The 23,588-nt window shown below is 48.9% G+C and overlaps 1 protein-coding gene across 1 annotated transcript in view; it reads right to left on the bottom strand.

Annotated features, from left to right (window-relative positions):
- The window catches only part of OBSCN (obscurin, cytoskeletal calmodulin and titin-interacting RhoGEF), a gene marked incomplete at its 3' end in the record, with an annotated part of 243,727 nt that overhangs the window by 122,133 nt on the left and 98,006 nt on the right, over positions 1 to 23,588 (bottom strand). Inside the window, exons 33-46 of the mRNA XM_075272031.1 lie at positions 15,459 to 15,725; positions 15,051 to 15,317; positions 14,642 to 14,908; positions 14,191 to 14,457; positions 7,577 to 7,843; positions 7,061 to 7,327; positions 6,687 to 6,953; positions 5,846 to 6,112; positions 5,241 to 5,507; positions 4,891 to 5,157; positions 3,580 to 3,846; positions 2,337 to 2,603; positions 1,898 to 2,164; positions 751 to 1,017 (exon numbers count right to left, since the gene is read on the bottom strand). Of these exons, the coding sequence (XP_075128132.1) occupies positions 751 to 1,017; positions 1,898 to 2,164; positions 2,337 to 2,603; positions 3,580 to 3,846; positions 4,891 to 5,157; positions 5,241 to 5,507; positions 5,846 to 6,112; positions 6,687 to 6,953; positions 7,061 to 7,327; positions 7,577 to 7,843; positions 14,191 to 14,457; positions 14,642 to 14,908; positions 15,051 to 15,317; positions 15,459 to 15,725 (3,738 nt within the window). The remainder of the gene's footprint in view (positions 1 to 750; positions 1,018 to 1,897; positions 2,165 to 2,336; positions 2,604 to 3,579; positions 3,847 to 4,890; positions 5,158 to 5,240; positions 5,508 to 5,845; positions 6,113 to 6,686; positions 6,954 to 7,060; positions 7,328 to 7,576; positions 7,844 to 14,190; positions 14,458 to 14,641; positions 14,909 to 15,050; positions 15,318 to 15,458; positions 15,726 to 23,588) is intronic.

Below are 23,588 nucleotides of genomic sequence, written 5' to 3'. Positions count from 1 at the left end.
CTCTACTGGTCACCACGGTCTATAAAGATGGAGAACGACATGGTGATAAGTGAAGGTCCTGTACACATTATATGGCTGTCCATGGACACTCTACTGGTCACCACGGTCTATACAGGTGGAGATGAAGAGGACACCGAGCTGTAAGACCCCACACAACGAAGGATCCCTCACAGCGAGATCCGTCTTATCCAATCCACAAGGGACACTGGGCAGGCCTCAGACATCAGATTGTCGCCTGATCTTATTACAGTTAATAATTAAACAGACGTTGATAAAAAATTAAATCTGAGTTTTCCATCAGAGCCTCGGTCGTATATTCTGACAAATGTCCCCAACTATGAAAGAACTGTATACAGGGACACTCTGCAACGCAACACAGCAGGGAAAGATGACGTGACGGTGTGAGGGAAGAAGAGGAAGGTCACAAAGATATGTCCCGACTTCTGTCAGATAACGGTCTGTGCTACACTATATACGTTGGGGACTTTCCTGCGGTATAACATGTTGGGGACTTTCCTGCGGTATATATACCTGTTGGGGTACTACGCAGATGACGTTTATGCAGGTGAACATGAGACGCGTATGTAGAAGTGAAATTATTGCGCCGGCCACAGACAATAAGCAAATAAAACAGCAATTACATAGAAAACGTGATGGTTAGACTGAGGCAACGGTGAAAGCCAACAAGGGTGAATGGCCTGGGATTATGCTGGCACTCCACACTTAGTGGGATGATGGGAGGACCATTACCCTTCACGCTCAGGTTGGCGCTGGTCCGGTGCTCTCCACACACGCACGTGTACTCTCCGGCATCTTCAGGGTTCAGACGACGGATGACCAGCTCAGCAGTAAGGGCGTCCTGGATGAACCTATACTTGTCTCCAGGAGTAAGCGTCTTCGTCCCTCTTCTCCACTCCAGTGGAGCCTTCGGTTTGGTCAGGACACATCGTAAGGTCACCGATTCTTCTTCAACACCTTCAACGTCCTTCAGTTCCTCTTTAAATTGTGGAGGAAGAGCTGGCAGGACATGGAATAAAAACAACATCTGAACACAACGTGGTGACCCACCGGCTCTGCTCCTGTCCACCTTAATGTCTGTAAGGCTTCTATACCCTTTTCCATCTGTGGTTGGACCATCTCGTCACATGTACCTGGCCCAAAAATTGTCACATACTAAACAAGACTTGGTGTTAAACCATAGAGGACACTCACACCTAAGGCCCGGGTTCACATCTGCGTTCAGGCCATTCAGTTCTCCACATGGACCCCACTATAGTCTATGGGGTCCATTAGGTAACCGCTTTTTAATGTGGATTAGGTTTCTGTTTGGGGGTCCTCAAGCGGACTTCCCAAATGGAGACCCATGTGCAGATGTGAACCGGGCCTAAGACTAAAGACTTTGTAAGCCTCATCCTTATGAGCTCCTCTGGGGACCAAGCTTCTGACCTGAAGTGGCCACCAGTGACATCACAACCCTCCGAAACCTAGAGGATGAGGGTGAAGACACAGGGAACAGATGGGACAAGGAATACATACCCAAAGAGTCCCAGGACATATTACATCAATATCTGACAGTCCAAAGTGAAGTGGAGATGAAAACGTCATCCCAACCACCTAAGTCAGTAAGTGAGTCAGTAAAGGAATGTACTGCTATACAGTATACAGAGCAAGTGTACAGAAGAACCTGACAAGGTGAGACACACGGACGGACACTACTAACGACTGGATTGTGGCGTCACTGCATTATTATCGGGCCACAACCCTCAACATTACACATTTGCGTCAAGAAGATTGCAGCCAGGCTAAGGTGGGGTTGTTAGATGAGTGGATGGGTGAAGATCAAGCCAGGTGGAAAGGGTTAATGGATGAGAATGGAAGATCTGGTGGAGACCATTACCCTTCACGCTCAGGTTGGCGGTGGTCCGGTGCTCTCCACACACGCACGTGTACTCCCCGCCATCTTCAGGGTCCAGGTGACTGATGACCAGCTCAGCCTTGAGACCATCCTGTAGGAATCTATACTTGTCTCCGGGGTTAAGAGTCTTCTGTCCTCTTCTCCACTCCAAACGAGCCTTCGGTTTGGTCAACGTGCAGCCTAAAGTCACAGATTCTCCTTCAACACCTTCCTTGTCCTTCAAATTTTCTTTAAATTGTGGGGGAGACGCTGATAAAAGTGCAAGAGAACAAATCACACAACACGTTCAATGGAAACTGTACAATGACACAAATTGTGCGGCAGACGGGCAAGTGAGATGGGTGATGGTAGACAACATGGCAGTGCTCGTGGGGATGGTGGGTATTATTGGGGTGATGTGACAGGGGGTGATGTTCTTTACCAATGACAGTAACAGAAGCCGTTGTCCGATGGTCTCCACATATACATGTATACTCCCCGCAATCGTTTAGGTCCACGTTATCAATGACCAGCTCAGCAGTGAGACCCTCCTGGATGAACCTGTACTTGGCACTGGCCTGGAGGACCTTGCGTCCTTTCCTCCATTCTAGAGACGCTTTGGGTTTGGTTAGCTCACAGCTCAAAGTAATGGACGTCCCCTCAGAGGTTTCCTTGCTCTTTAATTCCTTTCTAAATCGTGGCTGGAGAGCTGACACAGAATCGACAGCGTTACACGAGAGTCGGGACAGGCGGAAGGGAGTCGGTCACAGGGATTCAGGAGTTAGTACGTCACTGCTGATGGGTCCTCATGTCCCTTTACTGTCAGACTCATCTATGGTTATTGGTGGTATGGAACTAGGACAGCCTGAGCTACAACAGTGCCGAGAGTCAGGCGGACAATAATCTTCTGATACTTGAGAAGACTTTACGAGTAGGGCTGGTAAAGGCTCACGTGACTACCATTAGAGTATCTGGATATCAGAGGTTCTCCTAATCTCCTGTCTAAGACCTCCATCTATGAACCAGAACAAAGATCAGCTCCTACTCTGGGGGATTGGAGACATCCATGTATTACGTCCCAAGGACCTAGGTGTCTGGCCAGACAAGGTTTCAGCTGTCTGCCCCAAGTGTCGGGACCTGGACCCACTGGCAATCTATAAGGGATATAAAATAATGGCTGCGTCCACAACTGTGTGCAGATTCCAGGGACCAAATCCCTGCTGGACATCTAGTGTAATGGTATTATCTGCTTTACTGGGCACAATACACACTGTTCAAGGATGCTCTTGCCATGGAAGATGGCTGTTCCTGGAATCGACACCTTGGACTTGGGCCCTTTGACGTACCCATGCTCTGCACTGAGTCTATGGCTGTATCGCTATGGCGTGCGCACGCCTTGTACACTTATCCCTTTCTCTTTGGTGAGACCTCGTCGTCATCAAAGCTGATGGTGGCTGTGACAGATACTAGGATTAATTCTCTATCTGATGTCCAATCGATACAAGGTGACTTGTCTACAAGATGGACGACACAACGAGAGCAATGAAAGATGGATGCACAAAGAAGAGACGTACAGAAGGTGACAGAGAGATAAAGATGAAGATGGCTTAGATGATCCTGCAGAGGAGTTACAGCAGGGACAATGATGGAAATGGTTAGAAGAGCAAAATCTGATGGAGATTTACCCTTTACGGCCACTGAGGCTGATGTTTTTTGGTCTCCGCAGACACACGAGTATTCCCCGACATCATCCAGGTCCAGGCAGTGAATAACCACCTCGGCCACTTGACCGTCCTGGACGTATTTATACTTGTTGCTCGGTTTCAGAGTCTTCTGCCCTTTCTTCCATTCCAGGGAAGCCTTTGGCTTGGTCAAGGTGCAGCGCAAGGTTACTGATTCTCCTTCTACACCTTCTGTGTTCTCCAATCCATCTTTAAATTGTGGTGGAAGAGCTGGCAAAGAGAAAACAATGGTGAAACTTAGAGAAGAGCAAAGTAGCCAGAACTGTGATGGAGAAGAGATCGGTGATGGCGGAGGATTAGAGGTTAACATGAGACATATGGTAAGGGTGAAGAGAGAAGGAGAAGGTGAGATGATCTGTTATAGAAGGTGAAGACGGACGGGAAGGAGATGATCTGTTATAGAAGGTGAAGACGGACGGGAAGGAAATGATCTGTTATAGAAGGTGAAGACGGACGGGAAGGAGATGATCTGTTATAGAAGGTGAAGACGGACGGGAAGGAGATGATCTGTTATAGAAGGTGAAGACGGACGGGAAGGAAATGATCTGTTATAGAAGGTGAAGACGGACGGGAAGGAGACGATCTGTTATAGAAGGTGAAGACGGACGGGAAGGAGACGATCTGTTATAGAAGGTGAAGACGGACGGGAAGGAGATGATCTGTTATAGAAGGTGAAGACGGACGGGAAGGAGATGATCTGTTATAGAAGGTGAAGGTGGCCGGGAAGGAGATGATCTGTTATAGAAGGTGAAGACGGACGGGAAGGAGACGATCTGTTATAGAAGGTGAAGACGGACGGGAAGGAGACGATCTGTTATAGAAGGTGAAGACGGACGGGAAGGAGACGATCTGTTATAGAAGGTGAAGACGGACGGGAAGGAGATGATCTGTTATAGAAGGTGAAGGTGGCCGGGAAGGAGACGATCTGTTATAGAAGGTGAAGACGGACGGGAAGGAGATGATCTGTTATAGAAGGTGAAGACGGACGGGAAGGAGATGATCTGTTATAGAAGGTGAAGACGGACGGGAAGGAGATGACCTGTTATAGAAGGTGAAGACGGACGGGAAGGAGAAGATCTGTTATAGAAGGTGAAGACGGACGGGAAGGAGACGATCTGTTATAGAAGGTGAAGACGGACGGGAAGGAGAAGATCTGTTATAGAAGGTGAAGGTGGACGGGAAGGAGACGATCTGTTATAGAAGGTGAAGGTGGACGGTTACTGGTGTTGTTATGGAAGTCTACAGGACTATTACCCTTTACGGTCAATGTGGCCGCTGTCTGATTATCTCCACACACACAGATATATCTCCCAGTATCTTGTTGGTCCACATTACGGACAACCAGTTCAGCCACCAGTCCTTCCTGGCTGACTTTGTACTTGTCACTGGACTTAATAATTTTGTGTCCTTTTCTCCATTCCAGAGAGGCATCGGGCTTAGACAGCTGACAGCGCAGAGTCACCGAGTCGCCTTCTGTGGCCTCTTGATTTTTTAGTTCTTCCTTAAATTCTGGCGGTAAAGCTGACAAACATGAAGATAACATAAGTGAGAGCAACCTGAGTGCAGAGATAGAAACAAGGTACGAGAGCGACTATAGACTTTACCATTCACTACAAGTGTCGCCGACGTCTTCTTATCTCCACACACGCACATGTAATGGCCGCCATCTTGGAGGTCTACATTACAAATCTCCAGCTCGGCAGTACAGCCGTCCTGGCTCATCTTGTACTTGTTGCCAGCTTGGAGCACTTGGTCTCCTTTCCTCCACTCCAGTTGGGCATTGGCCTTGGTCAGTTCACAGTTTAGGACAGTCGAGCGCCCCTCCGTGCATTCCTGGCTCCGGAGTTCTCTCTTAAATCTTGGTGGTAAAGCTGACACAATGGGGAAGGAATAAGAACGATTAAAGAGAAATCAAGGAAATGGAATCGCTGGAAACTGGATCCATATTAAGAAGGAAGAGTCTGGGTATTATGACCAAGTACTGGGGGCCACTGGGACCCCACAAATCAGGAGAATGATGGTCTGAAGTCCTCCATGTGTGCGAGGGCTGGAGAACATTCATGGCCACCACTCTATGAACATTGGAGAGACGGAGCCTCCAGATACAATGGTGGAAGAGAAAGTCAAGTCATAGTCCTACAGGATAAACAATCTAATGAGAGATCTTGGCACATACCGCCATTTATTAGTTTGGCGCAGGATTTTTTACCTGTGACGTTTACGGTTGCGGAGGTTTCTTGGTCTCCATGCACACAGCTGTAGACTCCAGCGTCCTCCTCGGAGAGGTCGGTGATGATGAGCTCCGCCATGGAGCCCTCCTGTCTCACGACGTATTTTTCGGACTCTTGAAGGAATGTACCTCCTTTTTTCCACACTACTCCTACTCCAGGTTTGCTGAGTTCGCAGTGAAGGACCAGCCGCTCTCCCTCCATTGTGTCCTCATCTTTCAGGCTGTGCTTGAAATGAACCGGAAGAGCTGAAGAACGTGAGGTGGGACGTGGTCCGTGAGTAAATCTGCCATCTGATAATATCACTTACAAAAGATTTCAGCCATATCACCATGACCTATTAACCCTATTAGTCCCAAATACCCTAATAACTGCAGTCACCCCGAACCCTAATAACTGCAGTCACCCCGAACCCTAATAACCCCTATCTATGCAGTCAGGGTAGTAAACCTTCAGAACGTTATGGGTGTCATTAAATATTGCACATTGGATAATTCTAGGTGACAATCCACAACCCAAAGCTCAATGTCCAACCCCGACCTTGAATTCTAACCCCAACACAAAATCCTAGTGTCAACCTCGACCCTAACATGAAACCTGAGCATCAACCTTAACTCCAACCCTAACATGTCCTCCTACTCCCAACCTCCATCCTTACAACCTAATGTAGTGATCACGTTCCCTTTGTTTCCAGGTTCCTTTATGAGGTCGGCCGGTCGTGACCATATAAGATAAGGAGCCATCAAGATGTATAAGAAGAACCCTGCGCCCGAAGTAAGAGTTGATATTAAACTAAAGAGAAGAGTATGGAGGCTGCGTTACCGTTGACAGCCAGGATGGCGGTGGAGCGCTGTTCCCCACACACACATGTGTAATCTCCGGCGTCCTTTGGCTCTAGGTCTCGTATGATAAGCCGGGCCGTCGCTCGGTCCTGCCTCATTTCATACTTCTGTCCTGGTCGGATCACTTTCTGCCCTCTTCTCCATTCCACATGGGGCGGGGGGTTGGTAAATTCACAGCTCAGAGTCACGCTTTGCCCCTCCGTCCCCTCTTCATTAGTCAGCTCATGTTTGAAGAGAATGGGACGTTCTGAGGATTCATATGAAACAAGACATGAAATATGGATCTTACCGGACACCGGCTGTAATATTATCCCACCCCACAAGAGGGAGCACTGGAGGCTGGGGGCAGATTACCATTGACTTTGATGTTTGCCGAGGTCTCTTGCTCCTCGTAGACACAGCTGTAGCTTCCGCCGTCTTTCAAGTCAAGGCTGTGAATGGTCAACCTTGCAACGGATCCCTCCAGCGTCGGAGTGTGCTTGTCACTCGGCTTCAATGTGACGAGTCCTTTCTTCCACACCACGGAGGTGACCGGTCTGGAGAGCTCGCAGCGGAGAGTGATATCGTCTCCTTCCACCACCTCAGCATTAGCCAGTTTTTCCTTGAAGACTATCGGAAGAGCTTATCCATAAGAAAGGCAGAGAAACAGAAGAGGTCACTATGTATGGATCATGTGAGGTCGGAAGAAAGCAACTTACCCATGAGGAGCGGCGGGCGCTGCTACTGAAATTACCAACAGGGCCCCCCAACCCAAATGGAGATGGTGAATTCATAAAGAGTGTGTAACCCCTTAAATATTAAAGAAGTCCCTAAATGTCAACCCATCCCCCACACCAAACAGCTGCAGCCCTAGTGATCTCCATGTGTTACCATTGATGGTCAGGGCGGCCGTGGTCTTCTGCTCTCCGCACACGCAGGTGTAATGGCCGGAGTCATTGGCGTCTACGTTTTTGATGATCAGTTCTGCGGTTAACCCTTCCTGCTTCATTGTGTATTTGTCCCCATCTTTAAGGGCCTGGTCGCCTTTTCTCCACTCTATGGGGGCGTCCGGTTTGGTGAGCTCACAGCGGAGCGCTGCCTGGTCTCCTTCAGTCGCCTTTCCATTCTTTAATTCTTCTTTAAAAAGTGGTGGTAACGCTAAAAGAGGCACAAAGGAGTCTTATAAGAAAGACCATGCCATGAGCATCCTGCAAGATGGCACCGGTGGGTATAACAGAGGACGCCACCATCTCCTGGGCCCATCATGTCCTGCACGTCCTGCAGAGCTCCTGCACCCCCAGAGGATCCACACTGGAGATTATTAGCAATCCCATAAGGATCATTAAGGAGTTCTAGAACATTATGAGACGCCAACTCAAGTCAGAAGAAGAAAGTACAGAGTGTCGCCAAAGGGTCAAACTCCGAAACTAGGAACACGGAACGTAAGTAACCTGCGGCCCATGAAGACGATATTACAGGAGCCCAGGGGACAGTGTGTGTAATATATAGCAGCAGCAAGTTACTACATTGTTCTGGTAACACTAACTCCCAGTCATCTGAAGACCACAGCGCCCCCATGTCATAGCACACTGCACCCATGTCATAACACACTGCACCCATGTCATAACACACTGCACCCATGTCATAGCACACTGCACCCATGTCATAACACACTGCACCCATGTCATAGCACACTGCACCCATGTCATAACACACTGCACCCATGTCATAGCACACTGCACCCATGTCATAGCACACTGCACCCATGTCATAACACACTGCACCCATGTCATAGCACACTGCACCCATGTCATAGCACACTGCACCCATGTCATAGCACACTGCGCCCATGTCATCACACACTGCGCCCATGTCATCACACACTGCGCCCATGTCATCACACACTGCACCCATGTCATCACACACTGCGCCCATGTCATCACACACTGCACCCATGTCATAGCACACTGCACCCATGTCATAGCACACTGCACCCATGTCATAGCACACTGCACCCATGTCATAACACACTGCACCCATGTCCTCACAAACTGCACCCATGTCATAGCACACTGCACCCATGTCATAGCACACTGCACCCATGTCATAACACACTGCACCCATGTCCTCACAAACTGCACCCATGTCATAGCACACTGCACCCATGTCATCACACACTGCACCCATGTCATCACACACTGCACCCATGTCATAGCACACTGCACCCATGTCATAGCACACTGCACCCATGTCATAGCACACTGCACCCATGTCATAACACACTGCACCCATGTCCTCACAAACTGCACCCATGTCATAGCACACTGCACCCATGTCATAGCACACTGCACCCATGTCATAACACACTGCACCCATGTCCTCACAAACTGCACCCATGTCATAGCACACTGCACCCATGTCATCACACACTGCACCCATGTCATCACACACTGCACCCATGTCATAGCACACTGCACCCATGTCATAGCACACTGCACCCATGTCATAGCACACTGCACCCATGTCATAACACACTGCACCCATGTCCTCACAAACTGCACCCATGTCATAGCACACTGCACCCATGTCATCACACACTGCACCCATGTCATCACACACTGCACCCATGTCATAGCACACTGCACCCATGTCATAACACACTGCACCCATGTCATAACACACTGCACCCATGTCATAGCACACTGCACCCATGTCATAACACACTGCACCCATGTCATAGCACACTGCACCCATGTCATAACACACTGCACCCATGTCATAGCACACTGCACCCATGTCATAGCACACTGCACCCATGTCATAACACACTGCACCCATGTCATAGCACACTGCACCCATGTCATAGCACACTGCACCCATGTCATAGCACACTGCGCCCATGTCATCACACACTGCGCCCATGTCATCACACACTGCGCCCATGTCATCACACACTGCACCCATGTCATCACACACTGCGCCCATGTCATCACACACTGCACCCATGTCATAGCACACTGCACCCATGTCATAGCACACTGCACCCATGTCATAGCACACTGCACCCATGTCATAACACACTGCACCCATGTCATAACACACTGCACCCATGTCATAACACACTGCACCCATGTCCTCACAAACTGCACCCATGTCATAGCACACTGCACCCATGTCATAGCACACTGCACCCATGTCATAACACACTGCACCCATGTCCTCACAAACTGCACCCATGTCATAGCACACTGCACCCATGTCATCACACACTGCACCCATGTCATCACACACTGCACCCATGTCATAGCACACTGCACCCATGTCATAGCACACTGCACCCATGTCATAGCACACTGCACCCATGTCATAACACACTGCACCCATGTCCTCACAAACTGCACCCATGTCATAGCACACTGCACCCATGTCATAGCACACTGCACCCATGTCATAACACACTGCACCCATGTCCTCACAAACTGCACCCATGTCATAGCACACTGCACCCATGTCATCACACACTGCACCCATGTCATCACACACTGCACCCATGTCATAGCACACTGCACCCATGTCATAGCACACTGCACCCATGTCATAGCACACTGCACCCATGTCATAACACACTGCACCCATGTCCTCACAAACTGCACCCATGTCATAGCACACTGCACCCATGTCATCACACACTGCACCCATGTCATCACACACTGCACCCATGTCATAACACACTGCACCCATGTCATAGCACACTGCACCCATGTCATAACACACTGCACCCATGTCATAGCACACTGCACCCATGTCATAGCACACTGCACCCATGTCATAACACACTGCACCCATGTCATAGCACACTGCACCCATGTCATAACACACTGCACCCATGTCATAGCACACTGCACCCATGTCATAGCACACTGCACCCATGTCATAACACACTGCACCCATGTCATAGCACACTGCACCCATGTCATAGCACACTGCACCCATGTCATAGCACACTGCGCCCATGTCATCACACACTGCGCCCATGTCATCACACACTGCGCCCATGTCATCACACACTGCACCCATGTCATCACACACTGCGCCCATGTCATCACACACTGCACCCATGTCATAGCACACTGCACCCATGTCATAGCACACTGCACCCATGTCATAGCACACTGCACCCATGTCATAACACACTGCACCCATGTCCTCACAAACTGCACCCATGTCATAGCACACTGCACCCATGTCATAGCACACTGCACCCATGTCATAACACACTGCACCCATGTCCTCACAAACTGCACCCATGTCATAGCACACTGCACCCATGTCATCACACACTGCACCCATGTCATCACACACTGCACCCATGTCATAGCACACTGCACCCATGTCATAGCACACTGCACCCATGTCATAGCACACTGCACCCATGTCATAACACACTGCACCCATGTCCTCACAAACTGCACCCATGTCATAGCACACTGCACCCATGTCATAGCACACTGCACCCATGTCATAACACACTGCACCCATGTCCTCACAAACTGCACCCATGTCATAGCACACTGCACCCATGTCATCACACACTGCACCCATGTCATCACACACTGCACCCATGTCATAGCACACTGCACCCATGTCATAGCACACTGCACCCATGTCATAGCACACTGCACCCATGTCATAACACACTGCACCCATGTCCTCACAAACTGCACCCATGTCATAGCACACTGCACCCATGTCATCACACACTGCACCCATGTCATCACACACTGCACCCATGTCATAGCACACTGCACCCATGTCATAACACACTGCACCCATGTCATAACACACTGCACCCATGTCATAGCACACTGCACCCATGTCATAACACACTGCACCCATGTCATAGCACACTGCACCCATGTCATAACACACTGCACCCATGTCATAGCACACTGCACCCATGTCATAGCACACTGCACCCATGTCATAACACACTGCACCCATGTCATAGCACACTGCACCCATGTCATAGCACACTGCACCCATGTCATAGCACACTGCGCCCATGTCATCACACACTGCGCCCATGTCATCACACACTGCGCCCATGTCATCACACACTGCACCCATGTCATCACACACTGCGCCCATGTCATCACACACTGCACCCATGTCATAGCACACTGCACCCATGTCATAGCACACTGCACCCATGTCATAGCACACTGCACCCATGTCATAACACACTGCACCCATGTCATAACACACTGCACCCATGTCATAACACACTGCACCCATGTCCTCACAAACTGCACCCATGTCATAGCACACTGCACCCATGTCATAGCACACTGCACCCATGTCATAACACACTGCACCCATGTCCTCACAAACTGCACCCATGTCATAGCACACTGCACCCATGTCATCACACACTGCACCCATGTCATCACACACTGCACCCATGTCATAGCACACTGCACCCATGTCATAGCACACTGCACCCATGTCATAGCACACTGCACCCATGTCATAACACACTGCACCCATGTCCTCACAAACTGCACCCATGTCATAGCACACTGCACCCATGTCATAGCACACTGCACCCATGTCATAACACACTGCACCCATGTCCTCACAAACTGCACCCATGTCATAGCACACTGCACCCATGTCATCACACACTGCACCCATGTCATCACACACTGCACCCATGTCATAGCACACTGCACCCATGTCATAGCACACTGCACCCATGTCATAGCACACTGCACCCATGTCATAACACACTGCACCCATGTCCTCACAAACTGCACCCATGTCATAGCACACTGCACCCATGTCATCACACACTGCACCCATGTCATCACACACTGCACCCATGTCATAACACACTGCACCCATGTCATAGCACACTGCACCCATGTCATAGCACACTGCACCCATGTCATCACACACTGCACCCATGTCATCACACACTGCACCCATGTCATAATACACTGCACCCATGTCATCACACACTGCACCCATGTCATAACACACTGCACCCATGTCATAGCACACTGCACCCATGTCATAACACACTGCACCCATGTCATAACACACTGCACCCATGTCATAGCACACTGCACCCATGTCATAACACACTGCACCCATGTCATAGCACACTGCACCCATGTCATAACACACTGCACTCATGTCATAGCACACTGCACCCATGTCATAGCACACTGCACCCATGTCATAACACACTGCACCCATGTCATAGCACACTGCACCCATGTCATAGCACACTGCACCCATGTCATAGCACACTGCGCCCATGTCATCACACACTGCGCCCATGTCATCACACACTGCGCCCATGTCATCACACACTGCACCCATGTCATAGCACACTGCACCCATGTCATAGCACACTGCACCCATGTCATAGCACACTGCACCCATGTCATAACACACTGCACCCATGTCCTCACAAACTGCACCCATGTCATAGCACACTGCACCCATGTCATCACACACTGCACCCATGTCATCACACACTGCACCCATGTCATAATACACTGCACCCATGTCATCACACACTGCACCCATGTCATAACACACTGCACCCATGTCATCACACACTGCGCCCATGTCATCACACACTGCGCCCAACACACTGCATCCATGTCATAGCACACTGCACCCATCTCGTAACACACTGCGCCCATGTCATAACACACTGCGCCCATGTCATCACACACTGCGCCCAACACACTGCACTCATGTCATAGCACACTGCGCCCAACACACTGCACCCATGTCATAGCACACTGCAACCATGTCATAGCACACTGCGCCCAACACACTGCACCCATGTCATAACACACTGTGCCCATGTCATAACACACTGCGCCCATGTCGTAGCACACTGCGCCCAACACACTGCCTCCATGTCATAGCACACTGCACTCATGTCATAGCACACTGCACCCATGTCATAACACACTGCACCCATGCCATCACACACTGCATCCATGCCATCACACACTGCGCCCAACACACTGCATCCATGTCATAGCACACTGCACTCATGTCATAGCACACTGCACTCATGTCGTAACACACTGCGCCCATGTCATAGCACACTGCCTTCTTGTATGTGTAAAGAGCTCCAGACAATCGCTCGGACCCTCTTAAAGAAGACATCAGTAAGATCTAGTAATGTGCACACTCCCTGCACCCAACCAGTCTATGGGGCAGAGAAGAGCAGATGGCACACCCGCTGGCACGGTCAGGGGGTCACTGATCGCCAATTCACACGACTTGAAGATGTGGTGGATTACACCCTCTGTTATTTAAGGACCTGATCTGTATAGTGATGGAGGGTCTTACAAGGAGAAAGCAACCCTAAATTTATCTATAATTTTCCTGTAATGGAGATTGTTGTGATCGTCATCGTATTCCCTGAAACTAGATAAAAGTGGGATATTCTCAGCCCCCGGCCGGGGTGACATTACCAGTGACTGTGACGGAGCCGGTGGTCTGCTGGTCTCCACATACACAGGTGTAGTCTCCTCCATCCTCCGGGGCCAGGTCACGTATGGTCAGCTCTGCAGTCAGCCCCTCCTGACGGATCTTGTACTTTTTGCTCTGTTTAATGGTCTTGTTCTCCTTCCTCCATTCTATGGGGGCGTCCGGCTTGTTGAGTTCACAGCGCAGGGAGATGGCGGCCCCTTCACTGGCCTCCTGCTGGGTCAGCTCCTGGGTGAAGTGGGCTGGAAGTTCTGGAGAGAAAAAATACATCAAGTATGGAGGACGGCGGACACTCGAGTCTTGGTATCTATTTCACATATTTCATGTGCAATGGCCGCTGCTGCCTAGCTCATGTGACTGCACTTATCTGTAATCACATCCTACAGGACCCTCAACCAACCAAGACATACATTTATGATGATAATAGATAATAACCTTGCACTTTGACCCGGGCTGAGGTCTGTTGGTCTCCAGTATCACAGGTGTAGGTCCCAGAATCCTCCGATTGCACATTGTGGACGACCAGTTCCACGATGGTTTCCTTCTGCCTGAATTCATACTTGTCATTGGCTTGAAGGATGGTGACGCCTTTCTTCCATATGACATGGGCATCGGCCTTCGTGACCTCGCAGGAAAGCGTGACGGAGGATCCTTCTTCCACATGAGCGTCCTTCAGATCTTGTTTAAAGCGAACTGGAAGAGCTACAAAAAGAAGAACCCAATACTCACCATGAAATCCACAAGAACCCAAATGACAGTCCCTGCCCCCAATGGCGGATCCTCCACCCGTAGCCATATGTAAACTACAAGCCAAGAGCTTAGGAATAATGAACAGGTTTCCTACCAGTGATGGTCACATGAGACGTGCTCTTCTGGTCTCCGGTGTCACACGTGTAGTCACCAGAGTCCTCCGGTTTTGCGTTGAGAATGACCAGTTCCACCATGGTGCCTTGCTGCTGGATTTGGTACTTGTCACTACTCTGTAACACGTCTTCGTCTCTCGTCCACGTCACGGGGGCAGCGGGCTTGCTGAGCTCGCCGTGTAGCTTCACTGCGCTGCCCTCCTTGGCTTTCTCATTACGGAGACCTTTTTTGAATAGGACCTGGACGGCTGAGAAGAAAGGCCAAGATTATGGTTAGAAGGTCGATGTGGCTACAACCTATTATTTAGATGTCCTCGAATAATAGTCTGCACATAGAGTTGGGAGGACGAAGGGTGACAAGAAGTCGAGACATTGCCGAGTGAATTTACCCTTGACAGTGATGGTGGCAGAAGACGTCCTTTCCCCGGTTTGGCACATGTAGGTTCCAGCATCTTCTTTCACCACATCATGGACCAGCAGCTCCACCCGGCGATCCTTCATCTTCATCTCATACTTCTTGCCGGACTTCAGGAGCTGGCCGTCCTTCTTCCACTGGACGGTTGCCCTTTCGTCGGAGACTTCACAGGACAGTGTTGCCGTCGCTCCTTCCTCGGCCTCGGCGCTCTGCAGCTCACGTCTGAAGAAAGCCTGCACAGCTAGGAAATGCAAAGTATAAAGATGTTCTTATTACTGTAGGAAGCAAGGTCAGAGCTCATGGGGTCATAGCTCATGGGGTTATAGATCATGGGGTCATAGTTCATGGGGTCATAGCTCATGGGGACATAGCTCATGGGGTCACAGCTCATGGGGTCAGAGCTCATGGGGTCATAGCTCATGGGGACATAGTTCATGAGGTCATAGCTCATGGGGTCATAGTTCATGGGGTCAGAGCTCATGGGGTCAGAGCTCATGGGGTCAGAGCTCATGGGGACATAGCTCATGGAGTCATAGCTCATGGGGTCATAGCTCATGGGGTCATAGCTCATGGGGTCATAGCTCATGGGGTCATAGCTCATGGGGTCAGAGCTCATGGGGTTATAGCTCATGGGGTCACAGCTCATGGGGTCACAGCTCATGGGATCATAGCTCATGGGGTCATAGGTCATGGAGTCATAGCTCATGGAGTCAGAGCTCATGGGGTCATAGTTCATGGGGTCATAGCTCATGGGATCATAGCTCATGGGGTCATAGCTCATGGGGTCATAGCTCATGGGGTCATAGCTCATGGGGTCATAGCTCATGGGGTCATAGCTCATGGGGTCAGGCTGGACGAGGAAATACCGAGCGCTTGTAATTCATATTGTATGGTTTCTAAAGTCAGTTCTTGTAACCATGAGAAGATCAGGCACAAAATCAACTCCAGGTAGGTAGGACATACTGATAATAGGACTAGTAAGGACACGACCGGCCTTGTATGGCGGTATATAATTACTGCTAGGAAATATACATTGATGACATCTCATCTTCTACAAGGCGCCAGGACCTAAACCAGCCACATACAGAAACATAAAGTATATGAGGGACTCCCAAAAAGTCCCTTAATGGCAAAAGATGGGGGAAAAAAGCATCAGGTATGTCAGCTCTACCGAAAGATAACTCATACAAAGAAGGGGACCAAGGGGAATGGAGGAGAAGAGGGAGTCTAGAGGACAGTGGGGTCTAGTGGGGACAGAAGAGTCTGGAGGCGGCTGAGGAGTCTGGATAGCAAGTGATAGGGGAGTCTGTAGGAGGCAAAGGAGTCTACAAGAGGACAGGGACACCTGGAGGAAAGAGAGGGGTCTGGAAAGGGACAAAGAAATCTGAAGTGGACCCAGGAGGTCTGGAGAGGGACAGAGCAGTCTGGACGGGGACACAGAGTTCTAGAGGGACAGAGCAGTCTGGAAAGGGAACGCAATGTTCTAGAGGGACAGAGCAGTCTTGAAGGAGATACGGGGTTCTAGAGGGACAGAGTAGTCTTGAAGGAGATATGGGGTTCTAGAGGGACAGAGTAGTCTTGAAGGAGATACGGGGTTCTAGAGGGACAGAGCAGTCTGGAAGGGGACACGACACAGGGTTCTAGAGAGACAGAGCAGTCTGGAAGGAGACACAGGGTTCTAGAGGGACAGATCAGTCTGGGACACATGGTTCTAGAGGGACAGAGCAGTCTGAAAGGGGACACAGGGTTCTAGAGGGACGGAGCAGTCTGGAAGGGGACACAGGGTTCTAGAGGGACAGAGCAGTCTGGAAAGGGAACACAAGGTTCTAGAGGGACAGAGCAATCTGGAAGGGGACACGACACAGGGTTCTAGAGAGACAGCGCAGTCTGGAAGGAGACACAGGGTTCTAGAGGGACAGATCAGTCTGGGACACATGGTTCTAGAGGGACAGAGCAGTCTGAAAGGGGACACAGGGTTCTAGAGGGACAGAGCAGTCTGGAAGTGGACACAGGGTTCTAGAGGGACAGAGCAGTCTGGAAGGGGACACAGAGTTCTAGAGGGACAGAACAGTCTGGAAGGAGACACAGGGTTCTAGAGGGACAGATCAGTCTGGGACACATGGTTCTAGAGGGACAGAGCAGTCTGAAAGGGGACACAGGGTTCTAGAGGGACAGAGCAGTCTGGAAGTGGACACAGGGTTCTAGAGGGACAGAGCAGTCTGGAAGGGGACACAGAGTTCTAGAGGGACAGAACAGTCTGGAAGGAGACACAGGGTTCTAGAGGGACAGATCAGTCTGGGACACATGGTTCTAGAGGGACAGAGCAGTCTGAAAGGGGACACAGGGTTCTAGAGGGACAGAGCAGTCTGGAAGGGGACACAGAGTTCTAGAGGGACAGAACAGTCTGGAAGGAGACACAGGGTTCTAGAGGGACAGATCAGTCTGGAAGTGGACACGGGGTTCTAGAGGGACAGAACAGTCTGGAAGGGGACACGGGGGTTCTAGAGGGACAGAGCAGTCTGGAAGGGGACACAGGGTTCTAGAGGGACAGAACAGTCTGGAAGGGTACACAGGGTTCAAGAGGGACAGAGCAATCTGGAAGGGGACACAGAGTTCTAGAGGGACAGAGCAGTCTGGAAAGGGGACACAAAGTTTTAGAGGGACAGAGCAATCTGGAAGGGGACACAGGGTTCTAGAGGGACAGAGCAATCTGGAAGGGGACAAAGGGTTCTAGAGGGACAGAGCAGTCTGGAAGGGGACACAGGGTTCTAGAGGGACAGAGCAATCTGGAAGGGGACAAAGGGTTCTAGAGGGACAGAGCAGTCTGGAAGGGGACACAGGGTTCTAGAGGCACAGAGCAGTCTGGAAGAAGACAGAGGGAGCGAGTCGGAAGTCTGGCAACCTAAATGTGTAGTCTAAGCCCATGGTCGGACTCGCCATGAACAACCCAAGACAACTAATAGAGGACTAAGCGGTCACTGGTCTGGACAATGGGAGGCCTTCATGTTTATTCGGTATTATTCATCTGTGTTAAACAGTCTACAAAAACCCTGTCACATTGTAAGCTAGGAAGTCACCTGCTGAAATCTGAAACACACGACATCTCATACGGACATACATGAAGCGTGGAGGTGAGGACAGGATTGATGGGGGTTATTATATGATGGTTATGTTCACAGGGATTAGTAGAGCAATGCGGATCTCCACAACGTATCGTGTTATAGAAGAATTGTGTAAGAACTTAACAGAGAATGCAACATGGAAGCGGCAAATTCCGAGGCTCTATCTTCTACATATTCCATGGAGTTTCCAAAAACATTAAAATTTTTTATTTTATTTCATTTAGTGAAAGTCATGAAGGATGAGGTCCTCTAATTCTTGCGTGGTGTTCTTGTCTCAGTCACCGTAAGTCAATGGTTGGATGAGGAGTCATCACCGAAGGCTGAAGATCAGCTACGTCTTATGATTTTGGTCTTTCCGCAGCTCCGGAGTGGTTGTACAAACCAGCCTTGGCTCGTGAAGGTCTATTGTAGCGGCCATAAACCTCAGCCCTATCTACCATTACGTTGCAAATATCTGCTGAGTTCCCACAGAGGTCTTGGATTAGTGGAAGTTTTAATGAAAACCCTTCTTCGGGGGGCGCTCTTACCCTTCACGTCAAGGACCGTGCTAGCTTTCCCTGCTCCATAGTCACAGACGTATGTGCCACAGTCTTGGTTGGTGGTGTCACAGATGACCAGCGTGTTGTCACACCCAGATCTAGTTATCTGATACTTGGAGAAACTTCTAAGGACCTTTCCGTCTTTGTACCAGGTGACTGGCTGGTTTGGTTTGGAGGTTTTACAGTGAAGGGTGGCGCTATCCCCAAGAGACACCTCCAAGCTGGTGACCGAAGGCTTTTCTAGAATAACACGAGATGACAGATGGAGAGAACGTCTTGCCGCTTTCTAGAACATTCTACATTGCTATCCCAAAGGCTATGGCCATGTATGGAAGTACAAATATATATCAATGTGTCTAAATAGGCAAAAAAGCAACACAATGTAAGATAATATAGTACTAGGTAATGGTATGAGTGGAGTAGGAGCTCGTCTACGCTGGTGGATGGACCACTAAGGTCAGGATGGGGCCGGATCTCTAGTGTTGGTAGTTTTCCTTTTGGGAATTGTCCATTTGGCAACTCTCCTCTACGATCTATAATCTATAGCAGCATTGACAGGTTATTACCTTTTACTACCAGTTTTACAGAGGTTTTCTGGTTCCCAGCTTCGAATGTGACCATCCCAGAATCCTTGACACCCAACTTCTGGAGAGACAGAGTATGGTAGCCCCCCGCCAGGGCTCGTATCTCATTGATGTCATTTGTATGCAGCGGGGTTTTATCCAGGAACCATTGTACATTCTGGTAATGTGCCGGAGAGATCCGACACCTAAACATGACGGATTCTCCTTCAAAAACTTCAGCATCTTCCAGGTCTTCTACTATAAGAACCTTGTGTCCTAGAATGAACAAAGACACTTGAGAAACCAAGGTCCATCAGGATGAAGCGAGTGACTTGGTGGCCACTTAGCCGTTCTTCAGGGCGCTCCATCTTTGAGATTACTCAGGATAGATGAGATATATGGCTCCATAGGACATCGAGGCACTGACAACAGTAAGCAGTAAGCTCTATGGACAAGGACAAGCTAACACAGAAGATGGTGCAGTCATTGTGGTGGTGAGGGGACACGTCAGTGGTGGACAAAGTCCATGTGGTTACACAACATCTCCACAGAACGACAGAACCTGGACATTGAGATGGAGTCTATGGAGAATCGTACAGCAGTGTTATGTGTAGGAGAGGACAAGTCTCGGTGTGTGGACTGGACTATGGAGAACATCGCCTATATAACCTGCCACCAGCGTTACAGCAATATTAACCCAGCAACCAATGGGCAGCCGCAGAGATCCAGGCGGCACCTACCGAAATATCTACCTGGTGTATGAAGTCCTCTAATACAGTGTTAGACACTGAGTCGCTCCTCCGAGATCCAGGCAGATGGCGGAGCTCCATATACTGGGGCTTCACTGACAGCCCATAAAAGATGGAGCCCCCTAATATAGACTACTGATGGCCCGAAATGTACAGGGGTAGGGATGATATATTCCATTAGGCGCTCCTTCTACTGTATTATTAGGTGTTCTCAACTTGCACAATGTAATACTCACAAATGATCACAAAAATTATGTAAAAACCAACATTGCATCAATAATGTCTCGGCGGAGTATCTGCAGGGTATCAGTAGTGTATCTGCAGAGTATCAGTAGTGTATCGGCGGTGTATCTACAGGGTATCAGTAATGTATCGGCAGTGTATCTGCAGAGTATCAGTAGTGTCTTGGCAGTGTATCTGCAGAGTATCAGTAGTGTATCTGCAGAGTATCAGTAGTGTATCTGCAGAGTATCAGTAGTGTATCTGCAGAGTATCAGTAGTGTATCGGTGGTGTATCTACAGGGTATCAGTAATGTATCGGCAGTGTATCTGCAGAGTTATCAGTAGTGTCTTGGCAGTGTATCTGCAGAGTATCAGTAGTGTATCTGCAGAGTATCAGTAGTGTATCTGCAGAGTATCAGTAGTGTATCTGCAGAGTATCAGTAGTGTATCGGTGGTGTATCTACAGGGTATCAGTAATGTATCGGCAGTGTATCTGCAGAGTATCAGTAGTGTATCGGCGGTATATCTGCAGAGTTATCAGTAGTGTCTTGGCAGTGTATCTGCAGAGTATCAGTAGTGTATCTGCAGAGTATCAGTAGTGTATCGGCGGTGTATCTACAGGGTATCAGTAATGTATCGGCAGTGTATCTGCAGAGTATCAGTAGTGTCTTGGCAGTGTATCTGCAGAGTTATCAGTAGTGTCTTGGCAGTGTATCTGCAGAGTATCAGTAGTGTATCGGCGGTATATCTGCAGAGTATCAGTAGTGTATCAGCAGTGTATCTGCAGAGTATCAGTAGTGTATCTGCAGAGTTATCAGTAGTGTCTTGGCAGTGTATCTGCAGAGTATCAGTAGTGTATTGGTGGTGTATCTACAGGGTATCAGTAATGTATCGGCAGTGTATCTGCAGAGTATCAGTAGTGTATCGGCGGTATATCTGCAGTGTTATCAGTAGTGTCTTGGCAGTGTATCTGCAGAGTATCAGTAGTGTATCTGCAGAGTATCAGTAGTGTATCTGCAGAGTATCAGTAGTGTATCTGCAGGGTATCTGCAGAGTATAAGTAGTGTATCGGTGGTGTATCTACAGGGTATCAGTAATGTATCGGCAGTGTATCTGGAGAGTATCAGTAGTGTCTTGGCAGTGTATCTGCAGAGTTATCAGTAGTGTCTTGGCAGTGTATCTGCAGAGTATCAGTAGTGTATCGGTGGTGTATCTACAGGGTATCAGTAATGTATCGGCAGTGTATCTGCAGAGTATCAGTAGTGTATCGGCGGTATATCTGCAGAGTTATCAGTAGTGTCTTGGCAGTGTATCTGCAGAGTATCAGTAGTGTCTTGGCAGTGTATCTGCAGAGTATCAGTAGTGTATCTGCAGAGCATCAGTAGTGTATCAGCAGTGTATTTGCAGAGTATCAGTAGTGTATCTGCAGAGTATCAGTAGTGTATCGGTGGTGTATCTGCAGAGTATCAGTAGTGTATCTGCAGAGTATCAGTAGTGTATCAGCAGTGTGTCAGTAGTGTATCGGTGGTGTATCTGCAGAGTATCAGTAGTGTCTTGGCAGTGTATCTGCAGAGTATCAGTAGTGTATCTGCAGAGTATCAGTAGTGTATCTGCAGTGTATCAGTAGTGTATCAGCAGTGTATCTGCAGAGTATCAGTAGTGTATCAGCAGTGTATCTGCAGAGTATCAGTAGTGTATCTGCAGAGCATCAGTAGTGTATCTGCAGAGTATCAGTAGTGTATCTGCAGAGTATCAGTAGTGTATCTGCAGAGTATCAGTAGTGTATCAGAAGTGTATCTGCAGAGTATCAGTAATGTATCTGCAGAGCATCAGTAGTGTATCTGCAGAGTATCAGTAGTGTATCAGCAGTGTATCTGCAGAGTATCAGTAGTGTATCTGCAGAGTATCAGTAGTGTATCGGTGGTGTATCTGCAGAGTATCAGTAGTGTATCTGCAGAGTATCAGTAGTGTATCAGCAGTGTGTCAGTAGTGTATCGGTGGTGTATCTGCAGAGTATCAGTAGTGTCTTGGCAGTGTATCTGCAGAGTATCAGTAGTGTATCTGCAGAGTATCAGTAGTGTATCTGCAGTGTATCTGCAGAGTATCAGTAGTGTATCAGCAGTGTATCTGCAGAGTATCAGTAGTGTATCTGCAGAGCATCAGTAGTGTATCTGCAGAGTATCAGTAGTGTATCAGCAGTGTATTTGCAGAGTATCAGTAGTGTATCTGCAGAGTATCAGTAGTGTATCTGCAGAGTATCAGTAGTGTATCAGAAGTGTATCTGCAGAGTATCAGTAATGTATCTGCAGAGCATCAGTAGTGTATCTGCAGAGTATCAGTAGTGTATCAGCAGTGTATCTGCAGAGTATCAGTAGTGTATCAGTAATGTATTTGCAGAGTATCAGTAGTGTATCAGCAGTGTATCTGCAGAGTATCAGTAGTGTATCGGCGGTATATCTGCAGAGTATCAGTAGTGTATCGGTGGTATATCTGCAGAGTATCAGTAGTGTATCTGCAGAGTATCAGTAGTGTATTGGCGGTATATCTGCAGAGTATCAGTAGTGTAATTGCAGAGTATCAGTAGTGTATCGGCGGTATATCTGCAGAGTATCAGTAGTGTATCAGCAGTGTATCTGCAGAGTATCAGTAGTGTATCAGTGGTATATCTGCAGAGTATCAGTAGTGTATCAGCGGTATATCTGCAAAGTATCAGTAGTGTATCTGCAGAGTATCAGTAGTGTATTGGCGGTATATCTGCAGAGTATCAGTAGTGTAACTGCAGAGTATCAGTAGTGTATTGGCAGTGTATCTGCAGAGTATCAGTAGTGTAACTGCAGAGTATCAGTAGTGTATTGGCAGTGTATCTGCAGAGTATCAGTAGTGTATCGGTGGTATATCTACAGAGTATC

Source organism: Leptodactylus fuscus, chromosome 4 (genome assembly GCF_031893055.1).
Source record: "Leptodactylus fuscus isolate aLepFus1 chromosome 4, aLepFus1.hap2, whole genome shotgun sequence".
In the NCBI taxonomy this organism is placed as follows: domain Eukaryota; kingdom Metazoa; phylum Chordata; class Amphibia; order Anura; family Leptodactylidae; genus Leptodactylus; species Leptodactylus fuscus.
This window is presented reverse-complemented; position numbering and strand designations above follow the sequence as displayed.